The 21359-nt window shown below is 38.1% G+C and overlaps 2 protein-coding genes across 2 annotated transcripts; one reads left to right on the plus strand and one right to left on the minus strand.

Annotated features, from left to right (window-relative positions):
• Nucleotides 1–4583: 4583 nt before the first annotated feature.
• LOC147819159 (STE20/SPS1-related proline-alanine-rich protein kinase-like) lies at nt 4584–10456 on the plus strand (the record flags this gene model as incomplete). The annotated part of the gene is made up of 4 exons (XM_087173769.1): nt 4584–4743; nt 4950–5018; nt 5296–5360; nt 9067–10456. Coding segments are annotated over 4 exons (369 nt in total), but the record flags the coding sequence as incomplete, so codon positions are not given.
• Nucleotides 10457–10976: 520 nt separating this feature from the next.
• b3galt1b (UDP-Gal:betaGlcNAc beta 1,3-galactosyltransferase, polypeptide 1b) lies at nt 10977–13641 on the minus strand. The gene has a single exon (XM_023405572.1). It carries the CDS (start codon nt 13408–13410, stop codon nt 12424–12426), a length of 987 nt encoding a protein of 328 aa, XP_023261340.1. The 5' UTR covers nt 13411–13641; the 3' UTR covers nt 10977–12423.
• Nucleotides 13642–21359: the final 7718 nt, after the last annotated feature.

Genomic DNA, 21359 nt, shown 5'->3' on the forward strand with positions numbered 1-21359 from the left:
TTTGACAGTTTGGGCTTTTTTTCTTCTGTTCTTCAGTTTCACAATTCACACATGGGTTTAGTGATGTTTGATCAGTGTGTGGATTTTCTAGCTCTGACTCGACAAACAGATTAAATATGGTTATCAGTTGTACAGTTACAACATATGTAGGCTTAGATGGAAAAATAAATAAATAAGGTTATCCTGGTATCTTCAGAACAAGCTTGTAAAAATGTGTCAAAGCAGAGTCATGGAGTACAAGAATTCATTTCCTTCACAGAGAAATGTATTGACTGTGTTTGATGTGGCTGCTGCATTAGGCTGTCAGGTCATCTCTCTCTGGTTTGTCAGCCAGAATATTCAGTATTAGAGATACAGACATATGATGGATGCCTTCTTAGATGTAAATCCAATAGCTTAACGGCATTTTTTTTTTCACAGAAATCTAAAGATTTAAATGCCCTGGTGGATTACCAAGACCTTTCACTATACCCTCTTCTTTGACATGCTCCTTGCGTGGGGGATGTGTTGACGACAGGATTTTTTGTATTTTGTTTTATATTTCCTGAACTATAAAAGACATACTTGACAGAACACTCACATTTTATTTGATGTAGCAGCAAGATATGAGAAACCCTTTGAAAGGATGAAAAACATCAAGCCCCTCTTTGTGTACAGTTTATCCTTCAAATGCTCCATAATAAGCCAAATCTCTCCCCATCTGAACAGCTGGTGTTGCACTGACTCAGAATCAGTAGTTTTTTGCAGCATTTTGCTTTATTTTGAATTGTTTGAATTTTTGGGATGAGAAGCAAGCAAACTGATTCTGAGCAATTTATTCCTTAGGAAATGTTTCATTTAGAGAAAATTGACTTTTTTGTGTTGAGAAGGATTTGGCTGGTATGTTTTAAAGTGAATCAGCACAGAGGGTATTATAAGATGAGAGACTGCATTCATATTTTGGGATTTTCTTTGGCTGTGTTCCTATGTTTTGGGGGCAGAACAAGAGATATTTATGGTCCTCACAAATAGTATGAGACCTGCATAAGAAGCAGTGCATTTAAGCAGGGTGATTAAAGGAAGGATTTATCTGGAATATTAATGTGAAGTAGATGTTGGGTAAATTTGTGGCGATTTTTGTTTGTTTAAAGACAATTTTTTTTAGATAGGCATCCGTAACGGAATTCACAGTGAGGTTTTCGTACTTTATATAACTAACAACTCCAAGTCAGTAATAATGAGAATTGTTCTTAGTTAGAAACCACTCAAAGCAATTGTGAGTAAAGAAATTCTGCGGTCAAATCAGTCTGACCAGTGCTCTGCCATTTGGAAACTGGCTGGCTCAAATGAATAATCAAGTAGTTTTCTCGTTATTCCTCATTGTCAAGAAATGTACTCAAAAATATCCCTGGATCTTATTGTCAGTTGTCAGGTCCAATATTATACCAACGCATGGATATGACGGCCAAATACACAACATTGCAAAACAATTTGACAATTTGTAAAAGTTTTGAAATAATAATAGTAAAATAATAATCCATGAGTGCCATGCATTTGAGAGAACAAAATAAACAGCTAATTGGTCTCCTCTCTCAACTAATAAATGAGTTACAGCTGATTAGCATGAGTTTATGGTAATACGATCCCCTCGGTGGCAGTGACGGGGGAAAAGCAGCAGCATGATTGGATTTATGTCAACATTTTGTTTGGAACTTGTTCAATCTTTTTTTTTTTTTTCCCTTTCATTTATTTTACAAAGGCAGGACTCCTGAGAAAGGCATTGTCAGCAGTTTAAAGAGGAAGTAAAGATTTGCATAATATACTTGGCTGTTGGTGCAATGTCATTGGAGCTTAAATTGCCAAAATAGCGCAGATGCAAATTGATTTCACTGAGCGGAGTCCAGAGGTGACATGTGTTTTTTCAACTAGTCACGAGTCCGTCAACGGCTCTTCCCCCTTAGCTTATTATATATTTTTAGGTTTTAGGCTTTTAGTTGGTTAGTTAGTTAGGACAAAAGAAGCAACATCAGGATGTCACTTTGGGCTCCAGGAAACCGTTACAATTTTCCAAATTTCCTGACAGTTATGTACACACTTATGAAATCTAAAAATCCTCTAAGTTACCTTGAAAGAAAAACTCAATTGAAACCCAAGCACACATTCGTTGAGCAGTAATTTCATATTGTAAATATTGTAAACATTTAATATTGTATTGTTCGGGCAACCTGGTGTGCATCGCTTAAAAGAAGCTCGAGGGTACAATAGCAATAATTTAGAATCAGTTAATTAGTCTGCAGACTGAACACTATTACAGTTTCCTTATTATTAATATCAAATAAGACCTTGCTAGTCCTTTCTGTGAAGCTTCTCGGAAATTATTCAGAAAAAAAATCATTACCAGGAAGGTTTGATTGTAACATTTTCAAAAATGGAACATTTTCTATTTTCACTGTATTATCAGTACAGTACAGTTTACCGCCTGCCTGTGTGACATTAAATGTACAAAACACCTATGTAGTCTCAACACAGTAGAACATCTGTTTGTTGGCCTTGGCCTCGTCATTAGTTTTCTGTGACACATCTACATTTTTCTTACTCACTGTCAGTAACCACTGTGACAGCCAACAATACAGGGCTGTATGACAAAAACACTGCAATCAATTACAATGGATTGCTCTGGAGATTGCTTTACCAATCTGTTATATTTGAAATGTTTATAAAGCTTCTCCCTGGTATCACCTGTCACAAACAGTCAAAATAATGTGTCATAAAGCTGCCATCGTCCAGTGGAATAATTCATCTCACGTCATCTCACACTCGCTAGTTAGCTCACAACATGTCAAAAACATATAGGGTATTGGTGGGTAAAAAATGCAAATTGTAATGCTGCTGAGCTGTGAAAACATGAAATCTTCATAGCGGTATTTTAAATTGATAATATTATGATAATAATATTAACTCTCACACATCATGACAGCGTTCAGCCAATATATAAGGCTCATCCGACATGGTCCTGATGTAGTCTATCCGATTTATGTGGTTTATCCATGGAGGAGCGTAGTTTAGGCACATTTTATTTGGGCAGGGTTATGATCCTCTGACACATGTTGCCTCGACATGCTTGGCAGTGTGTCCTCCCCTCTTCCTCCACTGCAGGGAATGGAGTTGTTGTTGATGTCCTCGCCAGATTTGTTACTGATTTTTTCAATTTATTTATTTATTTTCCCCTTTTCAGCCGTAAATCTGAAAGTCAAGCTGAATCACACTTGTGGGCTGTCCGTGTTGTTTGTTTGAAGACCGCACCACCAGACCACAAACTAAACTAGAATGGCACACAGTGGAGCGCATACCTCTGCCAAGGCCAGGCAATCCTGCACATGTTGACGGAAAATGGTGAAAAATGCCCAGTCTCGCAATGTTATGGGAAATGATAACAAAGATTCCTGGATCCGCCCCCTTTAACCAGATTGGCCCCAAAATGTAACAAGTTCTTCCCTGGCCCGTGCCCTATCCCTTCACCAAGTTTCATGCAAATCCTATTGGCGTAATCCTGCGCACAAAGAAACAAACAAACAGACAGACATGGGTGACAACATAACCTCTTTGTCGGAGGCAATTAATCTTCTCCTACTGTAGTTGTGTTGGGGGCAGCACTGAAATGTTCCTTTACCAGCAACCAGCATTCATCTGTCACACACAAATATTAAAGACAGATTTGAAATGCACGTTATGCAAATGAATGCAGGTTGATTCCACAACGAGGCTCGAGGGCACATTTTATTAATGCTTTCAAATGAGCTGGATGTATACATGCTTATTTTTTCACATTTCCCTGCAGTCTAAACAGGTACACACTGAATCTCAGGACGTCATTCAAACCATGTCTTCAAACAGAGACAAAATTCAATTCAATATAATGTCTATTACTTTTTTTTATGGTAACAAAATATTTAATCATTGTTTTACTTGGGTAAAGGGGATTTACATTTTATTGAACAATGGATTGAAAAGATGGAATGAACTTTGTCTTTCACCTCATGGTTTTAGTCTTCTGTCTGAAACTTTAGGTTTGGTTTAATCACACCGCTCTCATCGTTTTCAGCGTAAAAAAAAACCAAACAGTAAAAACTCACTGTGCACTGCCTCATCAGCATCGAGCTACAAAGTTAGCGAACAGCTGGTGAACGTAGTGCGGCATTTAGAAGCTAAAGAGCCAGATATTTCCTTCAGGAGTTGGTGGAGAGCAAAACAGAGCTAAAAGGTGAGGGGAATATTAGACTTAATGTTTGTCAAGTGAACACAATGCTACTTCAGCTGAATGCTAATGTTGCTGCCTGTGGAGGAAAGAAACTGCTGTTTGTTAACATGTTTGCTTTATCAACCTGAGGTGATGGTCCCAAGTGGTAAAAAAAAAAAAAAAAATCAATGAATGTAGGTTTAATAACATCAGTTTCACACTCATTTTCATCCAAGTTTGACAATCTCACTGATGTGGTCCTCCAGTGTTAACACGCCATCTGTGCTACTTGTCCACCTTATCATCACTTCCCCTATTTCACATAAGTCATTTTCATGTTGGTGGTCTCCTCCTTGTCTCCTGATGTTCTGCCACTCAGTTATGTCTCTGCTCCTTTTGTAAGGGAGCTGCAACACATTTGAACAAATTGTGCATACTACTTGTGCAAACACACCCACTTGTCTCTCCTTTCAGGAACTCTAGAAAGGAGCTGAATGACATCCGGTTTGAATTCACTCCTGGGCGAGGTAAGAGTTCAGCCTAAATTGATTTGAGTGTGTTATGCCCTTTGTGATAACAGCTTCAGGCTCTATGAATTGTTATGTGTGTAATGGGTAACGGGAGTGTTTGTGAATGGGAATGCTCATGACAGTATCTAATTCAATATCTAACTCAATTACCTGGTAAGTGGATTGTTGCAGGCCCAATATTTGTCATGTTATTCCCTCACAAGACACTGCTGATGGCGTTTCCCAGGAACTGTTCTCAGCCGGTCTGGTCAACGGGCACGATGTCGTAATTGGTAATATTACACCTCTGTATTCTCGTAAAGCTCATTTACGATAAAACCTCACTTAAAGAGTGTTAGGATGTTACTTGCAGTGATTATGAAGAAGTATTATTAGAGACGGGCATTTATTTCAATTGGTAAACCCCTAGAACATGACATTAGTCAAATTTATAGAAATGTATTTCTTATATATATTGCATTTGATTTTAAAATTATGCAATAACATAACTATACTTATACTTACTCTGCATATTATAAAACATGTTTGTTGTTATTGTAACTGTTGCAGTTGCTGCCAACCTTCAGAAGATTGTAGACGACCCGACTACCTACAAAGTATTGACCTTCAAACTGGTGAGTTTCCAGATGATTGATGGTTGACGGAAGCCTCCCGGGTTTGTCGTGCGCCATAAACAGCTTGTTGATGAAAGGTTCAGTTAGGAATGTGAGAGCTTGAGCTATTAGAAAGTCCACAAACAAACCAAATAGTTTCTAGTCTCTCGCTGAGAATTTATTTAGAAAAGTTTAGAAGGTGAAAGAGATTTGAGACATTACCAAATGTCTGAGGCTCCTAACAAAAAAATGCTTGAAATACCAATGTTTTTTAAATCTTTTTATCTCAAGGGCCGTTTACAGAAAACATGTCCTCTATATACTATACCAACTCAAGGTCTACTTACTCTTTTGAACTTATCACCCAATCTTTACCCTTTACACTTTTTAGAGTATTCATGGATAATAAATAGTAACTTTCATAATGAAAATAAAATCTTTTAGAATACTAGGTTTTCTTTTCACTTTTACATACTTACATTATAACTATTTTGTATGTGTAGTTAAGTGTCTGGTACTGGACAGCCTTACAAATAAATTTCCAGAATAAAATTAGATTTAAAATAATCATTGGATGTTTAAATACAAATATATATGATTCATATAAAGTGTTGTGTAGGTATACATCTTGATATGTGCCTAGTCATAAAGTAGCTCCTTGTTCATGGAAAGATTTTTGACAAAAAGATAAAAAATAAGATCTTCTCATCACATTTAGCCTCAGAGTTTTTCAGCATTGAGTATCTGCCACTACTGAGTATGATCCAATATCTATTTTTGTTATGTTTGTTTTCTCCTGTGTAACGCTGCTGCACAGTGCACATTTAGCCTGCGGGAAACCTATATTAAAAGTAGTAATGTAATTGAAATTTATTTTACAGCTGAACAGCTCTGCATCAGAAAAATGTGTCTCATATCATATCATAGCTTCCCTTTGTTAGTCTTTATTATTATTTTGTATAATGTCTGACTTTGTTTTGTGCAATATTCATGGAGATAAGTGTCATGATTCCAACAGTGTCTCTTCATCTCCAGCATGAAGAAAATACTAACGGTCAAACACAGTTTTCAACCAACAGCAGCACTGTCTTCTTCCTGCAGGCATCACTCAGCAGTTAAATCACAACAAAAGCAGCTGGAAGTTGTTTATTTATTTGTGCGTTCTACAGTTGACCAGTGGGTCACTCGTTTTTGAGTACAGTAATGTCTGCATGTGATCCAGACTCACTTAATTACTTTATCTATAATCACAGCAGATTACGATTAATTGCATGTTACAGTATGTGCCACTTTAAGAGGTCACCTCCATATGGCTATTTGTTGAAAAAAAAAGAAGCAATGATCTGGTCCTGCAGAATTTTACAAAAAACAAGTAAATTATGATTTTATTGACATTTCTGTTGTTGTGGGAAAACAACATCTGTGCTTTGGGTCACGGTGTTATACACAGTGACCTTTCCGCCATGTTTGCTTCATCAGCAGCTACTCAGTGTTGCAGGTGGACAAATCTCTGGAGAGTTGGAGTGAGGGCAGTTCTGGGCACACCATGTAGATATATGCGCATGCTTACATTTCCATATATTAAGTCTGCTCTACTGCAGGGAGTGTAAAATCCTCACTGTGGCTCAGCCCTCCCTTTCTAAACGAAGAGTTATGAGCACAGTGTCACAAAACCCAGGGAGTGAGAATAATTACCCTCGCTGAGGGAACAATTCATATCTTTTTATGCAGACAGTTTATAGTGTGGGTGGCACTCGAGCAGCTTTATGACTTCACTGAACAAGAGGTCACTATAGACTCTGTGAGCTCACAAAAAGTGACCTGTTTAAATAACGGTCCCACCATGTTGATCAGACAGCTGCAGGGCTTTCGGACCCCCAGGGAGATTGAGTGTCTGTCTCCAATCAGGTGTGAAGTGTTGGAGGACAGGAGGTTAGGTCACCCATTTACACTGGCGAGAATAGTGAGAATAGCTGAATGGAAAAGGAGACTCTCGAGTTTTCGGTGAACACTGCCAAATCTATATACACACTGCCTTTAACATGGCCTCTGTGAGTAGCATCTGAACAGCATAAAAATTGGGGTGAGATGAGTTTCTGGAAGGCTGAACTTTGAAATAAATATTGTGTTTTGCCACTGGGAGCTGTTCATCTTAGGGATTGTACACTTCATGGCCAACATGGTATATGGACACCTGAATATTACCAAAATCCTTATAATGTTTCTGATATGATATCGATATGTGATTGTTGAACATCTCATTCCAGAACCATGGACATTAATATACCGCTGTAATAGCCTCCACTCTTCTGGATTTTAAAACTTGGCTGCAGGGTTTTGCTCCCCTTCAGCAACAAGAGCATTAGTGATGTCGGCCACTGATGCTGGAAAGGCATGACTTGCATTCAACGTTCCAAAAGGTTTTGCATGAGGTTAATGACAGGGCTCCGTGCAGACCCCTCAAGTTCTTCCACACCAAACTTTTAAAAACCACCTCTTCACCCCACTTTGTGCTCAGGGGCATTGTCATGTTGATGCCTCAAAGTTGAAACAACACCATTGTCTATGCTCTAGCTTTTGTAAATGGAACTAAGGGCACTTGTGTAAACCAGGAAAAACAGCCCCAGACTAAAAGTAAAATGTGTAAGAATGTGGACAGGATATGTGTCCACATACTTTTGGTCATGTATACATTTTTATTCTATATTTACAAACTGCAAATGGATCAAGTTTTCATTTTTGTTTTGTTTTTCACATTGGCTCCTTCTGCATGCTGGTGATGCTCTTATCTGAAATACTGCAGCAGCGCTGGCAACGATTCTGACCTTATTAAAAGCAGATTAAGTATTGTCCAGATGTGACTGACCTACATTAAGTCCTCTTTCTTCTTACTCACTGTCTTTATGAAATTGTAAGTGTGATCTTATAAAACTTCCAGAACAAAACAATTAACATTTGCACAAGCCTAAATAATGTAATCTGTACTTTTTATATTCTCAAATCATTGAATGACTAGATGAAATGTAAGAGCAGTCCCCTGCGGCGACAAATCGACAGTGTGCAGTTCCCCTGAGCTCTGCAGAGCTTTATGGGGACTTTCAGCTCACATATTTTTTTAGGAGTTGGTGGAGACCAAAAACTGAGGTAAAAATAAAATGAATGTTGGACTTAAATTTGCCACAACTCCAAATAAATATATGTCTACTCGACATGTAAATCAGTAAGTGTCTCCTAACAACAACCTATCAACTTTCATGTCAACTGTCCAAAAAGAGGTTGTGTAATGACATCCTCCTGTTTGATGACTGATCAGTTTGGACGCAGTGATGTTTATAGATTTTGAAATGAAATCTTTTTAACCTCTATGCAGAGCGGCCCACCTGAAGATGAATCCCATCAACTTGACTAAACTGCAGTTGTAGTTAACAATAACCAGAGAATTGTCACATTTTTGTCATTTCTTTCTTTCTCCTGCTTCTGTGGCTTTGTTGGTGAATTCAAATACAAACCCATGTTCTTTTCAGAGTTATGAGTATAATGCTCAGCAGGCTGAAAAAAACAAATTTTGTGAGAGGAAGAGCAGTATTTTCAATCGTCTGATTAATCCAGGGTGTTACACTGCAGCTGTCCTAGAGATTTTGCAGGATCATTTGTGGTGGTGGAGATCCAAGTGTCATGATGCAATCTATCCCCCTCTGACGCTCTTGATGTCTTCCTCCTTGCACAGGCGTCCAGCTGCGACGACACGGAGATCCCGGACGAGGTGAAGCTGATCGGCTTTGCACAGCTAAGTGTTAGCTGATGCTCTCTTCATGCCTGAAGCAGGTGAGACAAGGGAGACAGTTCAGGGCAGACAGACTGAGGAACACACCACCACCTCCTGCAACATCTTCCCCAACACCTTCCCTGAAAACTCACCCCACCCCCACCTCCTCCTCCCTCACTCCTTTTCACCTTCCCCGAGTCCAAGCTATGCCACCGCCCCCGCCTTCACTTCCTTAGCGCAGACTTCCCTGCTCACTGCCCCCTCCGACCTTTAACCTTAACAACATTCCACCGCCCAGCGCACAGACCGGGATCAGGATACAGCCCAGGAACCTAAAGATGTACTCAGGTGGTGAAAGAAGATGATTAAGATGTAGCTTTGAATGTTTTATTTATTTTTTTTTTCTTTTACTCGTTTTTATTTTACATCTCATTACCTCTGTGTTCAGCAAAGCTCTCATTATTTATTGAAATGAGAAAATATTTTTCAATTTTTTTTTCTCTCATGCTGTTTTGTTGCCACAGTGAAAACAAATTTGCTTTGACTCACACCTCACCAACCCACCCAGAATGTAAGACTTAGTGAATTTATGGGGGACAAGCACATTTTCATAATAACATAACGAATGTCTAAAAAAAGACTGAATTGTATTTCTGTGTCAACACCTGTTTGACATCGACAAGAAGGGAAACATTTGCTTGAGTGTGCAGAAAAAAAAACGAGACCTGGACGTGACTGTGTATAATTTGCTGCTCTCGACAGTGTTAATGCTTCAAAATGCTAGAGGTGCCTTGTTCATTTTTCTGTGCCTGAGAAAGTAGTCAATGAGTGAGACCACACAAAGAGCAGAACCTGCTGATTTCCATTTCACAAATGTATTACTCCAGCAATGACACAATTCACGTGAAGTATCTTAATGAGAGAAGCTACAATGCACTTTTTTGGGCTGAGTGTGTGCCCCCCGACAAGCTGATGCTTAGCCCCTGGAGACAAGTTAACTCGTGTGCTTTCGTCACCAGACTCATAAAACATAACAGAACCTGTACTCATTTAATCCGCTCTGGTTGATGTGTTTTCTGATGCCAGGCTAATAGACAAAAACCCAACAGTTAAACCTTCTTGCTCTGTCCTGCTGCACTACAAAAAAAATTTTTTTTTTTTTGTTCCCAAAAATATAGTAGTTACTAAAATGTACTGTATGACAATGCATCTGAGGATGAAACCAAAAGGCATCTATTGAAAGGGTGACGAGCCATTTGTTTGTTCAAACAAGTCTGGTAGCTCGAAATTATTTTTCAGTATTGAGGTGGTAAATATTAACTTCTACTAAATTCTTTATTTTATCAAGTAATTTATTGTGTTTTCTATGTACAGTATGTGTACCATTTCAGCATATTACCCCTGTTCCCTCTCTGTAATCTGCTGATGTCAAATTTCTGACAAGGAGCAACAAATAAAGAAGAATTGCTATTATTTAAAAAAAAAAAAGGTGTGGAGTATTTCATATTAGCTTAAATACTAAGTTTGCTAATTTTAGCAAACTTTAGATGGATCTTACTGTGTAAGAAACATTATGGAGTGAATTTACTGACTTTATGATTTGTTTGTACCTATGCTACTGTTACACTACATTCAGCCTTAACCTGTCATTTCAGATATGTGACCAAATGTTGCTAGTGAGGAAATATTAGATTGATGTGCTTTAAATAATAAATGATAAATAAATAAAAACAATAATTTTAAATAGTCCCATAAGGGACATAAGAACCAGATCTTGGGTTACAAATAGAAAAAAAAACAAACCAAAAAAAAAACTGAAACAATCTTCTTCAAATCCATAACTGAGGGAACTGGAAAAAGGCAACAAGTAAAAGCAGTAATATAACTTTAATTATTCAAGTATTTGTTTTTTAATATAAAAAACATACAATATATAACAACAACCCCTCGTGGGATAGATGCTTTCACAGTTAATGTCACATTAGCTTATAATACTACAAAACCTCTGAAAAAAAGGAAACTTTTGGCCATGAAACCATAATTTTCTTAGAAACACAAACTTTTTTTTCCATGACGTCAGTAGCAGTGCTTCTGTAATCACTGATACGTCAGATACATATGATAATACATCCAGTCTGTAATGGTTTCACCTACAGTTTAACTCATACTTGCACGACATGATACTGCGTTTCTCTTGATGTGTGGAGGAGCTGATGAGCTGAAATAGCAGCTGACGTACAGCGAACATAACCAGCTGTCGTAATGAGGAGCTGGTAACTGAGAGACGCAATTAGCCGTCCTCAAGTATGAAGATTTCAAAGTGGGAAAACAACAAAATGCATCTAAAAAAAGAAAAGAAAAGAAAAAAAACCAAAATATACATCTAAGTACTTCAGAGAGAAGAGGCAGTGAAATTATGACTATATGTAAACAAAAACATCATCAGGCAAATTCATAAAAAAAAAGCATCTGGTGAATTCTGCTACGTGGTTCCATTATTACCAATACTAGGGAAGAATGATCGATTGAAAATGACTACTTATCTGTAAGAGATTGGCGATTGATAATATAATGCAGCTCATTTTCATCTATGTATTTGACCTTGCTCATAAGAAAGACGGGAGAGGGGCAGAGCAGCACAGTGTAGATGTAGTTTTATCTCAACAGACAAGCTGATTTGTTGTTGGAAAAAAAAATTCACATTTGCATTCTCATTGTCCAGGAACTCTTCTTTCATTTGTCAATAATACATATACTATAAAATGTATAATATTATAGATGTAATATAGTAATTTGATACTGTATTGTTTCCTGCACAGACATTCTCTTTTGGCTTGCTCCCTGCAGTAATAGCAGGGTGCTGAGTCAGCAGCCATGGAGCTGGTAGATAATCAGTGTCTTGCTCAAGGACACTTCAGCAGGGAGAAAGGTTGTCAGTGTGAGGGCTTGAACCTGTCCCTGCCCATTAGGCCACGCCATTTAATGGAAAACGCTGATTGACTTAATGCTCATGAAGAAGAGTGTGGTTAAACTGGAGCTGGAACACATGAACAAAATTACTCTCAATAACAACACCACATTTTAATTATGTGTGAGAATAGGCGCTCTACTAGCCCCATGCATTCATCAACAATCATGAGGTGTAATCAGCAGAAATAGACAGAGATGGTGCTAATGAAAACATCTGTCATGTAATAGAGACTTACAGCAGCCCTCCATGTTTTTACATTAATCAGTGTGTAACTGATGAAGATTGAAAAGGAGAAAAGGCAAAAAAAAAAAAGAAAAAGAAAAAAAGTTCTGGTTGTTCAGTGTCCCCTAACATCTCAGGTGCTTCTTGCTGGACATGTCGTTCCAAATGCGGTGCATCTCCTCCGGGGATATCTGGTGGACGGTGATAACCCGTCTGTACCTGCACAGACTGTAGGCCATTTTCCAGTGATTAAAACCACTGTTCTGATAAGGGTGTATACCCAGCTTACGCAAACACAGTCCCACATACACATCCTCCAGGTGCAACAGTCTTGTGTGTAATGAAGTCTTGTAGATTAGCTCAGCTACATCTGCTGAGAACACGTAGCCAGTGCCCGAGCAGAAAGGTGGGTATTTATTCTCAGGGTACAAGTCTCTGGGCATGTACCACTTACTGCGCATATCTCTAATGGGGCCGCCATTTATCACATAGCCGGTGAAATATCTTCTTCTTGGCTTGGTGGTGGGCTTCAGGAGCTTGTAGATCAGATTGTCCATGTTGACGAAGATGTCGCTGTCTGTCTTCATGATATACTGCGCTTTGGGGCAGAAGGTAGCCACCCAGCGCATGCCCATCATGGTCTTGAGGGTGAGGTTGTGGTAGGAATCAATAAAGTTCTCCACCACTATATCATGAAAGATCTGACTCTCCTGCTCCACCATCTGGTTCAGGACGGCGTCCGTGTTGATGCCCAGCAGAAAGATGGTGAGGATGCGGATGTCGCTGAAGGTGCTCTCATCCCCCCAGGTCTCTCGGATGGCTTGACGCGCATCGAACTCCTTGTGCGTGGTGCTGATGAGGATGACCAGGAAGGGCGTGGCGCTTTCACACTTCTTGGGCTCATTGATCACAAATTCAAAGGCATGTGGGTTGAGGGGGCGGGTGCGGATGTTGGTGAAGGTGATGTTTTTGTGGGGTTTCACAGTCTTCCGAATGGACACGGACATGTGGCTGACATAAGTGGACGTTGGACGAGATATACTCAGATACCAGAGAGCGCTCGCCCAGCAGACCACTGTCAGCAGGTATAAACATGACACTTTTGAAGGCATTATGCTGCATTTAGGTGTATGTTGATGCGGTGTATCTTATAAGGCTTTCTTTCCATTAGCAATGTTTCACCCAGCAAGGCAGCATTAAGCTGCTCCAGCGTGCAGTTTGACATTAATTGTCAGTAATGGATTACTTTAGAGAGAAGTGATGCTGTTTGTGTTTTAATGCAAAGCGCTTTAAAATCATACAGAGGTCCAGTTTCTCTTGGGGACACTGCTGCTTCTCCATTTACATCTGAAAGAGAGAGAGAGAGAGAGGAATGGTTCATGAATATAAATATATAGAAATAAATAAATATATATATACCAGGTGTATATATACATAAGACAGGTCCTAAAAATATATTTTTGAATAAATCAGTTTTTTCAAAATCCGATAAAGTCATCAATGGCAAATATGAATAAAAGCCACTCTATAGACTTTGCTATCAGCTACTACAGCAACAAGTCAAACAAATGAGGAAATGCTGCTTGAATATAACATTATATTTACACAATAAATAACCAATACTGTGGAAAACACCACAGTTGATGTATCAAACTTATCCTTTGGGTGTTAGAATTAAAAAAATCATCATCACAACTCAATTTCTAAAATTAATTTGTTCCATCTGAGTGAGTCTAGTTTGAGAGAGAAAGCAGAGGACTCAGATGAAATCAATATCTAATAAGTTACACACATGTGGGAAAGATTGTGGTGCCATCAGCCGTCTAGCAGAAGTGACTCATTGTCAGACACATTTATATTATTCATTGCAGAGGTTTAGTTATTATTCATTGGCAACACACCATGTGATGTGAGGATTGTCTCCACACTGTGTTACATCCTTGGCTTGCAACAGGCCAAATGTACTGTGTGATAATATGATAATTCACATTTTCAATTTTGGTTTTATTTTGCTCTCACATTGAACGATAAGCAGCACAGAATATTTCATGTTTATGACCTATTCATAATGAAGTTTATTTCAATAAAATATGAGGGGAGTAATAACAACACTGACATCCTGCTGATGTATTCTTCAGAGCGTTGCAAAAAACTGCAACAATTGTTTTCTGAAAAATTTGCTTGGTGCATAAGTACGATCAGCAAAATGCACTTTAAACATAAAAGCACAGAAACACAGAAAACTGGCCCCTGTGAGTGCTGTACTGTTATATATTATTAGATTATTATATCTGATATATTAATGTTTAAGTTGATTTACTGAACTGTTATAGTCTTTGTTGGTTAGTCTTTGCATGAGAAATCGTACTTAAATACAACACTTAATGTTCAATTGCATTACTAGTGTAAACTGAATGAAATGCTCATGCTTGCATATAAATGAATTATAGATTTTGCATCAGACCATAAAAAAACATTTTCACCATTCACTACATGATCTTGTTGCACAGGCTGACATTTTACAAGAGGAGACAAATACCCTTTTAAACCAAAACCAAAAAAAAAAAGAAAAAAAAAAGGAAAGAAGCTCTCTTTTTCTGTGGCTCAAACGAGCTGTGGGGTTGGCGGCATTCTGCATGACAGTGTGATATGGTGGCACAAAGGGAACACTGTGCCATGATATGCTTCTCCCCTGGGGTGTTTTTTTTTCTCCTTCCCCCCCAGTTTGTTCAGTGCTGCATTGCTGCACTGTCTGCCTCTTACTGAGCTGACAGAAATTTGGCATCTCTATTTTTTGAACAGTCATTCTGCAGCATGGAGACCGATGTGGCATTTGTTTGTGCCTTTGCACAGGTGGCTGAGCACCTACAGTAATACGTTAGCATGCAGATCATGTATCCTGGCTTTTGAAGCACTATGACTTTCCTTTTCATCCTGGGAAGGCAGATCAGACGATGCACTTCACAGGGGAATGGCCATAATGCAATAAAAGTCTGCATTTCCATCTTCAAAGCTGAAGAGTAGCAAAATCCACTTTGAGCAAACAAATGTAGTCATAATAGCATGATTTGAATTCAATTTAAGGATAGAGTGCAATTACCTGCTGCATATACCCATATTGTATACAAAGGTAGAAAGCACTCTGTCACATGAATTAGTGCTGGATATTTGTATGACAAACATACCATCTTATCTTGCACTGTGACTACTACATCTATACTGTTTATTTGTGACAGCTCCAGAATAGATTTTCTGGCAGTAGATTATCAGTTTGCGACTGCCTCACAAACGGTGTTGCTTCTCAGTCTATCTTGTACTGAACCGTTTCTTCCCCCGAAGAGTCTTTCAGCAAAACTCTCATGTTGAGAGTACTTTCTCACAATATCAGACCTCTCCTCCTCTTGTGAAATTACTGTTAGATTTCATAGGATTTAGAGAAGCAAACAATCGCCCCTATTAACAACAGTTTACTCAGGTGCAAGAGACACCCAGACGCCAATATTTTCTGATACCGGAGGAGGGAGGAGGGTCAGGTGGAGCAAGGATAGAATAACAGGCTGCAGACCAAGCGATGACTGTTTGCTTTTAGATTAATAACACAATGAAAACAAAACCCTACGCAAAAGTAAGCCACATGCTGTGTGTGTACATGTGTACAACACGTTGAGATACGCACAAACCGGGCCAGCTGGTAGCAAGCAGTCACTGTGTCCCACATTGTCACTTTGAAATCTCAGTTTCAAGACTGAAATGAAAAAATATTTATGAGACAGAACTGAGGCAATGTTTATGTGACAGTGCATTTGGCTGCCAGTCTGTAAAACATAACCTCCAGTGGCTTTGCAGAACAAACACTTCTCATCTGGGTCTCTCATGTGTATCTACACCACTAGATTAAACAGACTACTAAATTCGTCCCAGACTCTGACTGATACAGAGGAAAGTCCATTTTACTGCTTGTGAATGTTTGTCATTAATTGGTTCAGAATGAACTGCGGATGCTCTGTGCGTAAGCAAAACTGAAGTGGGAGAAATTACTTTACATCCTGTTGCGCCAGTGTCTACAAACAGCAGTGACTCACGTGCTGACAAAAGGTGACTTGATGAAAGTGACAGAAAAAAACAAATGATGTATCAGATTCAACATCAGATATGTTTTTATTTTTATTTTTGTGGATTACACAGAAAGATATAGATTGGCCTATTTGCCACCGAATCAGGTGACAGAATAGATCAGTCTTAAATTTTCTCTGCCCGTTTTTACAGCAGGTGGTGGTGATTGTCACTTGACACATTAGCCATCTTTGTCTTTATAATACAAGAAGTTATAATACGCCCTCTGAGCAGCACTGCACCTTCAGGGGAGATTGGAGGCTACCAGTGACTCGCTATCAGAAAGAGACGGGCTGGAATGGGCTGAGGCTAGCTGGTGAGCGTGCTAACATCTGTGGAAGAAAAGAAGTGATAGAACGAAGAGTCAATATGGCCACTGCTGGAGCACACCTGCCAACATTTAGGTTTCAATTAAAAAAAATTTGAATTTTTCAGTCATTTGTCCTGCCTTCTTCAGTATACACTGCTTGAATCAGGTCGTGGTAACAGATAGGCTGAAATTGTATGTGTGTGGATTATGTGTCTAGCTTATGAGATTACCTTGAAAAGACAGGACTATTGGCAGGTATGTCTCTTGGTAAGTAAAGGAGTGAAGTATGATGCTGACTTTGCAACGCTCCGTCTAGACTGGTAAGTGAACAGTTGTTAATGTTATCGTTGGCTATGTAGTGATAGCAAAACTTACAAAAACCTCCTTTACAACAGTGAGATATATGGAAAATACAATAAGAGGAGGTGCAGTAGACAGGGGCATAGGTTGACGCTTCCTGATTATGCTCAGGTTGAACTGTATAAAGAGAAGAGCTGCTGTTCACTGTACTTGATTTTTTTTTAATAGTATCAGCATAAACTGGAGAACGTTTCAAGTGCTTTGGTGCTGTTTACCAGGTCTTATTCACAAAACATCCTAAGGATAAAAGTAACTCCTACCTGGCTGAGTTAAGAGGAACTTCTAAAAATAAAGGGTGCATCAGTTTTAGCCACAATAGCGGCAAGGCTCTAGAGGTGGCTCTAGATGTTGAACTAAAGATCTGTCTGTCAGAAGTCCATCAAACCAAAAATGTGCTCTTTGGACCCCATTTTGTTGAACAGCTCATTAAATGTGCACTAAACAGTGACTTTTGTTGTCAACTAATTTCCACCACCTGGCTCAGCCTCTGGTTCCCTGCATGTGTGGAAACCTCAATGTGGGCTGCTCTAGCTTGTGGTTAGATGACTGTAGCATTGAGCACAGCCTGCAGGCAGGCCGCCAGACCTTTGCAGAGCTATTATTCCAATCAGTCTCCATAATGCTGGATGTCACACTGGGAGTCACTCATAAAATCCTCTGCTCTGTGTGACCAGACTCGGCTGGTGACTGGCAAAAAGGATGGTAAAATATGGTAAAATACGGTCTGTAGGGGAATGAACAGGTGTAAATGGTCAAACCTCTGAGCACTGGACTTTCAGGACATGAAACAAACTACAGAAACACAACAGGGAAGGGAATTAAATGGGAAAATAATTAGCCTATAATACCAACAGAGACCCAATTTATCATGATTTATTATATAGCAAGAGGTAAAGTTGCACAGGGAACACAGCACAAAGACAGCCATTCATCAGGATGTGACATTTCTTCCTCTAAGCCTCTGGGTTGACTGTTTGGAGGACTGGTTTCTAAAAAGGGCTATTATGCTCTCCTCTGCACACAACAAAATGTTTTGATTCATGGCCCCCTGACCATCTATAGACAGGTCTCTGAAGTGTTTTTCCAATAACAGCGTCTCTGAACTAATAGATTGCCAGATTGAATTAACTGCTTCATACAGAGCTTATTGGTTATTGGGGAGAGCCTGTGCCAAAAATTTTAATTGATTACCTTGGCTTTCATTTGACACAACACTCTTTGAATATTACTGGTTATACTTTTAATCACAGGACACACTGATGGCAGAACTGTAGTTAAAAATATTAATTTTAATGATACACACTTTGCATGTTAATATTTTCCTGCACTCTGCATGGCGACTACAATATATCTACACCATGCTGTTTTGATGGAAACGCTGCTGCAGTATTTATTGTTCAATACCACGTGGATGACATTATGAAGGTTGGATCCCTGTTGTCTCCCATCCACAACCAAATTCTGAATGCTGATCCTAGCATGTGACACACCTACAATATGCATGTCTTTTCACAATAACAAATAAGTGAGTGACATATGAAACACTGATGAAAAGACTGCCTGATGGAGCAGAGATGTGTGGAAAAATTATATGAAAATTGAAGCACAGGAAGTGGTAACGTCTCAAATCTCCCTGCCCAGCGCTATGTTGCTGAAAGCCATATTTGTAAGCTTATAGCTCAGACTTCAGTGACCTTGGAAAAGAAAGAAGAGTGACCATGTGCAGTTTCAAAGCTATTAAAAGATGTTTTTCATATAATTTTCTTGAACCTCTCTACATTTTATGAACCATTTTGCTGGTAATCTATTATAAAATATAAATCAAACAAAAAGCTGGAGTTGAAAAGACAATTTCTCAACGATGTTGCCAGATCCCTTAAACAAAAACAAGGCTGTAAAGCTTGTCCATCACTCTGTCGGCATAAATGCTCCACTCCAGAAATACCGTTGGGTACTTTAACATCTGTTGCTGTGGACACACAGGTTGCTTCAGTATATCAACTGAGAAAAACACACACTTCCTTTGAGTAATGCAACATCCCTTTTGCTGGATAATTCTTGTATTCGAGTATTGTAGAGATAATACAGTAGGTGTATTTCCCCAGGTTGCTATGGTGACCCAAAGTGTTTAATACAAAATAAATAACATAGGCAAAGTATATACCATATCATGAAATTATGAAATGAATCAAATGTGTTTTTCCAAGTGTTTGTCCCCTAATTCAGACTGAAGCAACAGTCAATTACAGGTGGCTGCTACCTTGACTGTCGGGACCAAACAGAGACTTTGGTGAAAACTGTCATAATGAAATAAAACAGTCATTGGGGAAATGCCATTGTGAAATGAAAACAGACTTTAGGAAAAGGACATTTTGCAATAAAAGCTGCCAGAATGAATTAAAAACGACCTTCCATAAACTCTGTTATTAAAGATGGAGGATTGTGTAACATTTCATTTTTTTTTTAAAATATTGGGTTATTTTACAATTTTATGGTTCTGTTATATAGTCTGTATTTATACATATTATACATTTATGTTATTCATTTATTAAAGATGCCCTCCATACACATTTTATGACATATTAAAATGCGATGTTCTGAATAAAAATCGGTGTCTCATATGGTTTTTTCTCAAAAAAGTTCACTAGATGACTTCCAAGTTCTTAAAATTACATCTTCTCCGTTGGTGAACTTGTAAGAATGTATGAATATGCAAACATTTTTCATTTCATTTCAACTGCTAGATGCAAAATGTTTCTTACATTACTAACAAGTCCTTTTGCAGTCCTTGAAATGATAACATGAGAATAACATGTTCCGATAAAGACACAGTAAGTATACATATATAACATACACGCATAATTACCAGTTTCATAATTTTCTGCATCATTATATCCTGGCCTCTGAGATGTGAGATCTGAAACCAGATGAAAAGGATCGGTTTCTCCATTTTCCTAAGACTCCTGTCTTTGTTATTGCTCCCTGACTGAAACATTAGGGGAATATTGTCATTTACATATTTTATTCTTAGGGCTCGATCTGAATATTGTTCTGCTATTATAGCAAGCCAAACACTTGGGAAAAATCTATACAGGCAGTTAAATGAGTGAAGCTACATTAGGCTGAATGAAAACTTTTGATAGATTGAAAAACATAAAAATGGAATTGCTGTTACTTTACTCTCTTGAGTATCACCATGTCTTGAGGAAAATTAATAGGAGTTAATAAATGTTGATAAGTGAACTGAATGCAACTCTGAAACACAGATATGCTTGGGTGGAAGATTGATTCATGCTGTATACACTGCAATACACTGTCATATGATGTCATAGCATTATAAGGCATAAAAACACCATTGTATAGTAAGGCATAAAAATGTCCAAATACGTCATTGTATAATAAGGCATAAAAATATCATATAATGTCATAGTATAGTAAAGCCTGAAAATATCATGGAATATAAATGTTTGAAAATGTCAAAAAACATCATAGTATAGTAAGGCATAAAAATGTCGAAAAACATCATACTATAGTAAGGCATAAAAATATCATATAACGTCATAGTATAGCAAGGCCTATAAACACCATGGTATAGTAAGGCATAAAAATGTCATATAACGTCATAGTATAATAAGGCATAAAAGTGTCAAAAAACGTCATAGTATAGTAAGGCATAAAAACATCATATAACGTCATAGTATAGTAACGCATAAAAGTGTCAAAAAACGTCATAGTACAGTAAGGCATAAAAATGTCAAAAAACGTCATAGTATAGTAAGGCATAAAAACGTCATATAACCATATTAAAGTAAGGCATAAAAATGTCATATAACGTCATAGTATAGCAAGGCCTATAAACACCATGGTATAGTAAGGCATAAAAACATCAAAAAACGTCATAGTATAGTAAGGCATAAAAGTGTCAAAAAACGTCATAGTATAGTAAGGCATAAAAGTGTCAAAAAACGTCATAGTATAGTAAGGTTTAAAAATGTCAAAAAACGTTATAGTATAATAAGGTATAAAAATGTCGAAAAACGTCATAGTATAGTAAGGCTTAAAAATGTCAAAAAACGTTATAGTATAGTAAGGTATGAAAATGTCAAAAAACGTCGTAGTATAGTAAGGCATAAAAATATCACAGTATAGTAAGGCATAAAAATGTCAAAAAACGTCATAGTATAGTAAGGCATAAAAACGTCATATAACGTCATATTAAAGTAAGGCATAAAAATGTCATATAACGTCATAGTATAGTAAAGCCTGAAAATATCATGG

This window comes from Seriola lalandi, unplaced genomic scaffold (genome assembly GCF_002814215.2).
Source record: "Seriola lalandi dorsalis isolate HSWRI2012SDOR001 ecotype SW California unplaced genomic scaffold, Sedor1 jcf7180002054279, whole genome shotgun sequence".
In the NCBI taxonomy this organism is placed as follows: domain Eukaryota; kingdom Metazoa; phylum Chordata; class Actinopteri; order Carangiformes; family Carangidae; genus Seriola; species Seriola lalandi.

Excerpts from the sequence above, each read along its gene's own strand:
- b3galt1b (XM_023405572.1), bottom strand. The coding sequence starts at position 13,410 with ATGCCTTCAAAAGTGTCATGTTTATACCTGCTGACAGTGGTCTGCTGG.